At 52.5% G+C, this 10,632-nt stretch overlaps 1 protein-coding gene across 6 annotated transcripts in view; it reads right to left on the bottom strand.

Annotated features, from left to right (window-relative positions):
• Positions 1-442: 442 nt before the first annotated feature.
• VGLL4 (vestigial like family member 4) overlaps positions 443-10,632 on the bottom strand; it is a 144,064-nt gene continuing 133,874 nt past the window's right edge. For all 6 annotated transcript variants that reach the window (XM_019732657.3, XM_019732658.3, XM_074312984.2 and 3 more), the window contains 3 exons: positions 8,974-9,196; positions 3,674-3,794; positions 443-3,234 (listed from right to left, as the gene is read on the bottom strand). In XM_019732657.3, coding sequence (XP_019588216.2) covers positions 2,963-3,234; positions 3,674-3,794; positions 8,974-9,196 — 616 coding nt within the window. In that variant the 3' untranslated portion in view covers positions 443-2,962. The remainder of the gene's footprint in view (positions 3,235-3,673; positions 3,795-8,973; positions 9,197-10,632) is intronic.

The raw sequence follows: 10,632 nt of genomic DNA, 5'->3' as shown, positions 1-10,632 counted from the left end.
GTGGCCAGGCGTCCAGCAGGCAGTGAGGGTTTATTCAGATGGGCTCGGCCATGTGTCACTCAGGCTCAGACTGATTTTCTTCTTTACCCTGGGTTTGCAAGTCTGTGACACCCACAGAGGTTGACATGGAAACCCAGGAGAGAGGAGTTACCCTTCCCACACTTTTTATCCTTCTAGTGTCATCTTTAGGCTCAGGTCTGGAACCAATGACAAAATGGAGTCTGAGGCTGACTCTTAACCAGAGTAGGATTTCTGTTGGTTAGGTTGTAAATGAGGCTTCCATATAGAATTAAAATCCCAGATTTCCATCCTATGTGGGGCTTAAATAGGGGCGCCTCTGTAGACAGGCACAATGCCCTGAGCACCCCCCCCCCTTCCGCCTTACATAAGCAAAGGCCGGGCTCTGTCACTCCAGGACCCCCAGGGGCACACACACAGTCCGTGGTTTAAGAGCACTTTATTATTGTTCTTAAGGCTACTTTTAAGTACAAAAAAAAGATGGCCTGCCAAACCTTTTTTTTCCTTCTTCCACAAAAAAAACAGGCCACAGAGAATGGTATATTACAGATTTACAAACACGGAGAGAACTGTCCGACGCACTGCAGATTGGTGGCTCTGTGAAGCAGCTCACAGCGCCCCTCCAGAGGCAGGGACTGTGTCCTTTCCCGGTAAAGGGTTTGGTTTCCTGTTCCCTGTCTGCGCAAGGCCCCTCCGGGGTACTGCCTATCCCAGATAGGTCAGTGCACCAGGGACCTGGCTGTCAGCGCCACTGTCCCCTCCCAAAGCGATGCCCTCGTTCACTGACAGAGAACTGGCTGAGGAGCCATTCCTCACAGAGCCCCCGGCAGTGGGTTGTTTTCCTGTGGCAATGCTCAGTAGCCTGTAGCAATAACAAACTAGTGGCTATTAAGGCAGATGCAGTGTTCTCATAGAATAACTGTGTTCCTGCACTTTTACAGACAAATCTACGACAAAAAAAAAAAGATCAACTTTTTTTTCCAAACAAAAAAAATATGAATGATTACAATAGGAAAGGGAAAAATTAAATAGCTACATATCATTAACAAATTAATTGTTCTTCAAAAAATACCTACAAATTTCTCTGTACATTCTTTACGCACAGCGTAATGATGGTCTTAAAGTTACCTATATAAAAAAAGTGTTCTCAACGATTCTTCCTACAGAAAATATAGGGGCCTGGATGCGAAAGCCTGGAAGCCCAGTTAAGTGGGAGTGAAATGTGTGCAGGGGGCGAGAGGAGAAGGGCTTTTCTTTCGCTTTTCAAAGACCAGCAGCCACCCCGTGACCACAGCAAGAGCAAATCCTCCGACCTTTTCACCTGGTGCCAATTTTCAAAATGAACCAGTTAACCTGTATTTTTCTCACTGAAAGGCAGCCTCGAGGGTTCCCATGAGTCCACCATGCCTTGCAGGTGAAGTGGTCACACCCATGTCACCTGGCCAGGTGACTTCCTAAGCCCTCTGGTGGGCGAGGCTGGAATGTAGCCCAGTGGAGGGGCAGGGGGATAGACACATGCAATTACCAAAAAGATCAGCTACTGAACACCCACAGCTGTGTCTGTCATGCTTTCTTCACCTAATGTCTAGTTAGTAGCTATTACTATAGCAAATGATAATAAATGCAGTAATAACTGTATAAAGTCAGAGGAATGTATACTGCCTTGGCCCCAGCGTACGAGGAAGCATACAAAATACCGTATATCACAGATTGTCAGTAATCTGCTGTTCAGCCAAGAGAGTTAAAGGGAGCAGTTTCTGCATGGAGGGAAGCTGAAGACACAAATCCCAACTCCCCAGGAGCTAGTAATGAGCAGGCAGGGACGCAACACAATAATGATGCCGTCAGCCTATAGCACAAACTCCAGCGTCCGACCCCACGGCGGACCGATGGACTCAACCGCCCATCCCAGGGGCCGGCTAGCCCCACACTACCTGGGAGTAACGTAAATATCAAATACCAATCTTAGAGTACAACTGTACCAGCAGTAAGTGTATCTAGGACTGTAACTGACAAAAATAAACTAATTCTGAACAGAAGCTAGCCAAGTATTAAGGTTTGTGTTTGCTGTCTATACAATTAATAGAAACCAGCTATTTTTCTCCATTAAAAACATGCATCACATTTAAAGCACTACGGAACCTCCAAGCCTCAGCTCTAGTCTAACAAACTGCAGTGTTTAGGAAAAGTAAAATGCCCGTGATTGGTAGTCTGCAGTCCAGTTGCAAGCACCTGAAATCTAGAGAGAGAAAGACCTATAACCTGTATGAGACTTCCCCTTCCAAAAAGCTGTTTGTCTAAAATTAAAAAACAACAAAATCACACAAATGGTCAGAAATGTCATCCTTAAACCCTTTGTTTTTCAGCAGTTTGCCCTCCGAGTTCTAGCATCTCACATAAAGTTGTCAGGCAGGCAACTCTAGTCCTCCTCCAATAGTGCAAATCAGACACGACAGTTCTCTTCAAGTAGACGCACACACACAAGCGCACACATGTGGGCTGCACCGAACAAGCCACGGGAGCTAAGCCACACTCACCCCGGTCTCGAGAAGCAAATGGAAAAGCACAAAGCGTTTGGGTCACCACCGTCATGGCTTGTGACTGAGAAAGCGCGTGCCGTGGAGTCCTGGCCCTGTCAGGGCAGCAGACCTGCATCAGAGGTTTCTTTGGTAACTGAGGCAGGAAGTTAGGATGCTACATGACAGATGTTCCACACGCCGTTCCTGCTATCATGTTCGAGGGCCCTGGCGTACACATACCAAGCAAGTACAAAAACAACAAAAATCCCAACGACATGGTTTTTGCGAATAAACCATCCCTTCCCTTCCCCCCCACCCCGCTCCCACGATTTTTTTTGTTTTTCCATTTTTTAAGCACTGACTGACTGTTCGAAGCTCAGGCAAACCATGCAGATCGACGTCTTATTCAAGGGTGGTGATCCCTTTCAGGAGACCACAGACGGGGAGTGACTGTGGCTGACCATGTGGGCAGAGGGGCTGGCGGGCTGGCCCCTGCGTGAGGCCGACTCAGGGCTGCTGGATGCGCCGTCCTTGGCCGCCTTGATCTGAAGCCACGTGTCTCCCAGGGCTTTGGCAAAGTGGTCGTCCACGGAGCCCGTGATGGACACGGAGTTGGGCGCCGGCTCCGGCTCCTTGTAGTTCTTGCCCAAGCTCCTGCGGAAATGCTCCTCCACCACAGGGTCACAGGTGGTGGTGGCTGCAGGGGAGCAGGACAGCGGTCAGGGCTGGGATCTGGGGACAGAGGGCCCACCTCCACGCAGCGTAGCCGAGCACTAGGGCAGCTCACCTCTCTGAACCTGTAACCTGGCAACGTGCCTGCCACCTGGGCTAGTTACGAGTTCAGAGAGAATGTGGCATTAAGTGATGGTAGAGCCCCTTGTTCTGCCAACAAGAGAGAGATCTAGAGGTCAGGGCTGATGTGTTTGTTCCGCCCTTCCCACCGACCCCAGAAACAATGCTTGCTGTAAATGTGCTCAAATAAAACCTACTTTTTCAGCCTCAATTACCAATAAATTCCACGGGCTAGATGGTCCCATCTACAGCATGAGACAGAAGGAAGCAAACTCCAGTTGAAGTCATGTTGACTGAGGGAGCCCAAGCCCACCTGGCTGTCCCCTCTCCCCAGGGACACTTACAGCTCGGGGCCCTCCGGTAGCTGGCCGGCCCTGCCACACAGCCACTGTGTGCGATGGGGCAGTGGGAGAGGTTGCAGTTGCGGGCACTGGCAGAGGCACAGGTGATCACGGAAGGCCGGTTCTGGGGAGAGAAACGAGGCTGCCATGAGCTCAGGCTTGCAAACAGAGAGTTCTGCTTCCCCACCCGGTCCTTAGACACCCGCCACCTCTGAGGGCGGCCGACCACCTCCCCGCCCCTCCCACACCATGGCTGGGCACTCGTCCTGCCTGGAGAGCCAAGTGCCACCAGCCATCTTAGCACCCGAATCCCCCATCTATTGGACCCCAGCTCCTCCATGCAGGGTCCTCACCAGCACCCACCACCGCTCTGCTGTGAGCCCGTCCTGAAGCCCCTCCTGACCAAAGCAAATCAAAGCCCAGCCCATCTGCCGACTCCTGCTTCATCATTGGTCAAATTGCCGAAGGATGAAATAACAGTGATTCCAGAGCGAGGGAGCCTCCCAGGGTGTGTGAGAAGCCTCCACAGCGCCTACGGTTGAGGTCCCCAGAGCGGCGGTCCTGCCTGCTATGTGCCACTGTACCCCAGGGGATCTCTGAGCAATCCCAGTACCCTTCCTGCATATATTCAGTTTTTGCTGAAGCCAGACAAGCTCAGGTTGGTTTCCATTATGACCACACCAATGATGGAGACAGAAATGCAGAAAATACATGTTAAATGTATGAATTCCACGCCAACCACCCCTTACCCAATCTGCTCTGCCGAATCTCTCCTTCCCCATAACCAGCACACTGCCCGGCAAACTCCACCCTTCCTTTAAAACCCTGTTCAAATACCATCTCTGTGAAGCCTTTTGTGATACCCCCTCCCTCCCCCATTCAGCAAGGAAATCAGCCATTCCAGGTGTGCCTGTAACACGCCAGCACCTGCCTCTTCCTCGAGAACATGCACCAATCAGAGCAGGGACCAGAGGGTTTCTGCATCCCCCACCCTGGTGCCATATCCAGGCCAGGAAATATCTGTGAACCCAGCTGGGCTTCCTCACATTCCAGCCAGGAAAGGCATCTCCTGCGCGCCCCAAGGGCAAGACGGGCAAGGACGTGCACTAAGCTCCAAGACTGCAAGTGAGGGGCTAGTTGAAGGGTCACCCCAAAGGGTCCAATGACGAAAGAAGTGTCAACAGAGGGGAATCAGGCTTGTCTACCCGGCTTTCCTTACAAAGATAACACAAAAGGCTTCCCAGCAAACCTTCCTATGACGGGAAATGCACAGGAACAACAAGGACACATTCTGTGATGAAGATCTGGGTCTACTAGTATGAACTGGGATTAAACATAAGGGTGAGGGGTCTACAAGAAATTCTACACATCTAAGACGGAGAAGGTGGAGCTTAGCAGCAGCATATCCAAGAATTCAGGGTTTTATCAATAGCACAACACATCAGCAATGGGGATGGAGCCACCAAAGGAGTCGACGTGACACACTGTGGACACGATGGCCTGAAGAGAGAACGTGGCTTTGAGGCCAGGTAGACTAGACCTCGGGGAGTGCCACTCTCCACTCCTCTGGCAGGACCTCAGGCAAGGGCTTGCACCACACTAAGCTTCCGTTTGTCCGAGTGCGAAACGGGAAGAACAGTAACTGAAGACAGGGCTGGAGGCCCGCCTGGGATGAGGGGTGTGGGAGCCCTGCTCCTCGGGTGCTGCTCGCACTGCACCTGGAGGAGGCCTGCAGCTTGGAGCCCACTTCCTAAAGGGTCTATCAGATCCCTGCACCCAGGACCTCCTCCCCTCCCCGCCCTCTCCATCCGTGGGGCTAAGGCGGCCATGTTCATAAGTGACTCGGCCCCGTGGCCAGGATGGAAAACTGACCCAGGCTGGGGGCCAACTATTAAGGCAGACTCAGTAAAAGATTCAGGTTGATCTCAGAAGCTGTGGTACATGCCAGGCTGGACTTGTGGGTCTTTAAGCAGAGAGAGGAGAGGACGAGAGACCTGGACAGGCACAGAGCCAAAGGAAGGAGAGTCCTGTGTCCTCTCCAGCTCCACCAGGCAGGGCCCAGCCCTTCCTTCCTAAGCCTGCTGTACCCATGACCCTCCCATAAAACTTCCTTTTGTGCTTAAAGCAGTTTGGGCTTAAAGCATTTTCTGTTCCTTGCAACCAGAGTCCTGACCAACGCAAATGTTGCCAAGTGGGGACATGCTTGGTGGAGGAGTCATGGAAGGTGAGGAAATGCGAAGTGTCACAGAATGGATTCAGGGAAGCTGAAGAATACAGTCAACGCTGTCCGAAGGCAGGAAGGAAAAGGCCACTCCAGGAGGGAATGAGGGCAGGATGGGGACATGGGGACGCTGTGAAGAGATCCCAACTGTGCCCCCTGGTACTGGCTCATCTCAGGGACGCCTCCTGACCTGGCCTGAGGGGAAGTGCACACCGTGGATGGTCAGGGCCTGGGACACACACCACCTAAGTCTTCCGAGCTCAGGTTCCAGCCTCTCACTCTGACTGGCTGAGGGCCACCTGGGCTTTGGTGCCACGTATTCACCTGGAACAAGCACCAGATGGCAGGTGCTTGTGAGCCCACGTGGCCCAACACCGTAATTTTCCAGATGGGGAAAACAGGACAGAAATGGGTAACCTGCTGGAGATTACATAGCAAATTGGTGGCAGGGCCAGGATGAGAATCTGTCATTCATGCTACATTCACCCCTCGCCCCACCCACTCCGGCTGCCCTAGAAAAAGACAACAATCTGATGGTCGCTGTGCCTTGGGTTCTACTATGTAGTCTTATCCTGTCTCTCCTTGTTTGCCACTAGCCTCGGGACCACCCTCTTGGTATTTTTGTACCTTTCTTTAACACACTCTATACCCTCAGAGCTGCCATCACCAAAACCTAAAGTGGGGTGACACTCTCTGCAGCCTCCCCAGACATGCCTCTCTGGGAACTTTCCTGTCCCAGTTCCCAGAGCGCTGAGTCACATTTTCCACCGCCCGCCCTGCACAGCCTGTCCTGCCTGCCTGCCACACACAGCTCTGCTGTTGCCCCAGGAAGCCCCCTCCCCACTGTTATTTCCCCTGCTCAGAGCTACGCAATGACATGCACACTTCCCACAATAGCCACCCTGACAGCTCACAAATGAAACCCAACTCCCAGAAATAGTGGATGACGGAGCCGCTGATGAATAGACTGGGGCTCCCATCTGTCCTGGGCGCAGTACCTGGCACAGAACTCAGTAAATGAGCAGCAGCTCAGGTTAGCGCAGACGCCAGGCCAGGCCACACTTACACAGGAAGGAGCCGATGAACAGTTACTATGTGAATGAAACATGTGCTGACCAGCAGTCCAGGTGGAAGGGCAGGCTGATAACCTTTCCCCACCAATCCCAACCTTGAATTAAAGCTTAGGTCAGTGGCCTCCATCCTGGGGAAGCCAGAGCCACTGTGCCCATCCTAGGAAAGCTGTCGGCTTGTTCCACGGCCAGTGGCCAGGACTCCCCTGAGAACATGGGTGGGAATTCAAGGTTCTCACTCCTAGAAAACCTGATCTCCAGTCCCACAGGGACTCTCTGCTGCAGTGGGCACATTTTAGGGTAGGGCTGTGGAGACAATGGTAAAGACTACCAGCTCACTGTCCAGTGGTACACTTTTCCCAAAACAACTGTGATCAAAAACCAACCAGAAGATCTGCAAAAGCCTTTGTAGAAGCTCGAGTGTAGGCAGGGCCCACCCTACTCTGCCTTGCGGCCCCCACGGGCTTAGAGATGCGACTTTGCAGTGTACTGCCGTCCCAGCTACCTCCTCCTCCGGGGGCTGCCCCGCAGCAGTGGCAGTAGCCAGAGGGCTGAATTCCCTGCTTTGTAGAAGTAAACTCCTTTAATGCTTAAATCACCTCCACTGTGACCCATCACGCTGGATCACCGTCCTCTCCTCACACAGCCATTTCCCTGACCAGACGTGAGCTCCTTCCGGGCTGAACGGCTGTTCTGCACACATCTCTCTGTACCACCAGAGCTTCACAGAGCGCCCAGGGCATGGTCAGCGCTGGGAAATGTTCAATACATGAAGGGCAATAAATAACTCGGCCCCCTGTTCTTGTCAGAGTAAGCAGCTGTTTCTTGATACATAAATAGTTAAAATACCATAGTTATTTGATTACTGGTCTCCTCCAGACTGAAACTGTGAGTGCCCATATCTTGCCCGACTGGCTTCGAGCTTACTCCCTTGCACACAGTAGGAGACTATCAGTTTTCTTAAATGAATGAAGGAAATAAATAAACAGGATCATGATGTCACGCCCCAAGGTAGGAAATGCAACTGCTCATCAGCTTTACTGGGAATCACAGGCACAGTACACCTTTCCCAACGCCCGGGGCCTGCCCCATGGAGTCCTTCTCACCAGACCAGAACGTGCCAGGCAGCGCTGGCTGGACTGGGCGCAGGCGGGCCCGGTGGAGCAGCTGTCAGAAGCCCAGCAGCGCGCAGTGAGACTAGTGTGTCAGTGGTGTGCATACTGGGGGGGGGGGGGGGGGGGAGGCACCAGCGAGACCAGGAGCTGAGCCCCAGCCCCCAGCCGCACAGAGCCCCTCCCCTGCTCGCTGTCCTTCAGTCTTAAGCCAACACTGACTGAGCACCTATTAGGTCATAGCCCCAGAGATTCAGAGAGAAAAGCCACGGACTCACATGATGGTTCAAAACCTCAATGCAGATGCCTCCTTTTATTATGTGTTTCCCCAGGAACCCCATTTTCAAAGAATTTTAATCTACTACACAAACTGTGTTTATTAAGTAGTAACTAATTTTATTTTTCTTGAATAAAAAAATCCCTACCTGCCAATCACAGGTTTCTGAACAGCATGAGCTAATAACCAGTGTGAGCACTGACTTTGTAGGATTCCGCCCAAAGCAAAACAACCTGACGTTTAACCTCGTCCTTACAATGGGTAAGTGGAGGGCTGCCATTCGGGTTCTTACACTGGTCCTGTTTCTATTAGAAGACTGCTGAAAATACACCTAATGTCCATTAACCTTGCTGTGCAAGAAAACAACACCCCAAAGACATTCAACGTCTCATCCATGGCCGTTAGTCCTAAGAGGTGAGGCCCAGGCAGGAACTAACATGGGAGGTGGTGTCCGGCAAAAGGGTCCCTCCCGCTGCTGCTGCCACCCCCTGTGCCAAGCGTAGGGCCAAGGCTGAGGATGGAGTCGCTCGCCATGTCTCCCACTGCTTCCCTCATGGCCTCTGCAGGCATCCCCCCCCCCCAGCCCCACTGCCACCAGCCCAAACCCCACTGGACAAACCCACCTGCTGCCGCTCCCCCGGGGTCAGTGTGGGCGAGATGCCGGCCGGCCTGCTAGCGTCCATGCTGTTCTTGGTCAGTGCGAGGGGCTGCTCCATGCTGAGGCTGGGGAGGGACGCGTACAGGTGGTTGCCGTGCAGGCTCATGGTGGGGGCCACAGCCCGCTCAATGGGGCTGCGGCTCCGCTCCCGGGGGTCTTTCCGGCAGTCTCCATTGGCCGTCTTATTCCTGAAAAAGAGGAGCCAACACTCAGAGGGGGCAGCCTGGCACCTTGTGAATGGCAAAGGGCTACGACCAGATGTGCCAAGCACTTCACAGGGAGTGTTTCATTCACTGCTGTACCTTGCTGTGGGTAAATATTGCAGCAGTATCACCCTCATTTTCTGAGGTTCAAGTCATGTTATGGAGCTGACCGACTGGTGAACTGCGCCAGGACGCTAACCCGGGTCAGTGTGACCGCAAGGCCCCTCGGTGCCAGGAGGAAGCACCATCAGCAGGGTCTGTTTGGCAGCCTGTCCATGCAGGTCACGGGCCCATCTGAGCACTTCTGATAAACTCCACCTGCTCAGAGTCTAGAGAGGTAACCCAGGTGCTCAGGCTCAGGTGGGTTTGACAAGGACCTGCCATTCAGGAGGACAAAGACGATGATGATGATGACCCAAAAGTAACCAAATGCTTCTGTGTGCCGGGGCCTGCTCCAAGATGCCACCGCCATGCGTTGCCTCAATCTTCCCAAGACCACTAACAAGACGCCATAACTACCCTCTTTTCAGACGATGGAAGCAAGACTCATAGTCATGTCACTGGCCGAGCAGCAGTAGCGTTAGCGCGGGCTCATGGGGTGCACACGCTCAGGCTTGCCTGGGGAGTGGAGAGCCAGCGTGCAGCTCCTCCATCCAGAATACACCAGCCAGAGTCACCTGCTTCAGGAAAGCCCCTCAACTGGTGCTCACGAAGGCCTTGCTTGTGTGCTCAGCGGCAGGTGCTGTGTGGGACACGGATGGGAGGTAAACACCACCCCACCCACCGTACAATGGATCTAGTTGAGGCAACACTGTATGTTGCATCTATTAAAGAATGACACAGCCCAGCAAATGCTAAGACGTGACCCACAGAAGACCATGAACACGGTTATGGGCTCGGCCCTGGTCCTTCCTTTTCCCCGCTTTTTCCAGGGTTTCTTTCTGCCTCTAGTTTCAGCCCCTTGAATTCACCATGTTCTCCTGCTGCCAGAACTCTCCGAGTTCACAACAGTCACCCCCTTTGCTCAGCAGACAAGTTACCATCCTATTACACAGCCCAGAAGCCCGGGCTGGCGTGCTAGGACAGAAACCCAGAGAAAGCAGCACAGCCTGCTGCCTTCTCCACTGGCTGAGTGCGATAAAATTTCCTTTAGTATTTTATATACACATACACAGAAGTATGTGTGACAGAGAGACAGGGAGGCCCTTTTAAATTGCAGTCACGTGTAGTTGTAAGAAATAGACCCCTGTCACCTCAATAAATTTAATATTTAAAAAGGGGGGAAGAGAAATAGATCCCAAGTTCCCTGTACTCAGTTTCCCCCAGTGGTGACATCTTGTAAAACTAGGCCATTGACACCAAGACAATCTACCAACCTATTCAGATTTCCTGTTTTACTTGTTTTCATTTCAGTGCAATCT

This window comes from Rhinolophus sinicus, chromosome 5, assembly GCF_057876585.1.
Source record: "Rhinolophus sinicus isolate RSI-liver-muscle chromosome 5, RSI-T2T, whole genome shotgun sequence".
In the NCBI taxonomy this organism is placed as follows: domain Eukaryota; kingdom Metazoa; phylum Chordata; class Mammalia; order Chiroptera; family Rhinolophidae; genus Rhinolophus; species Rhinolophus sinicus.
Note: the sequence above shows the minus strand (reverse complement) of the source record. Positions and strands in the feature narration are given on the sequence as shown.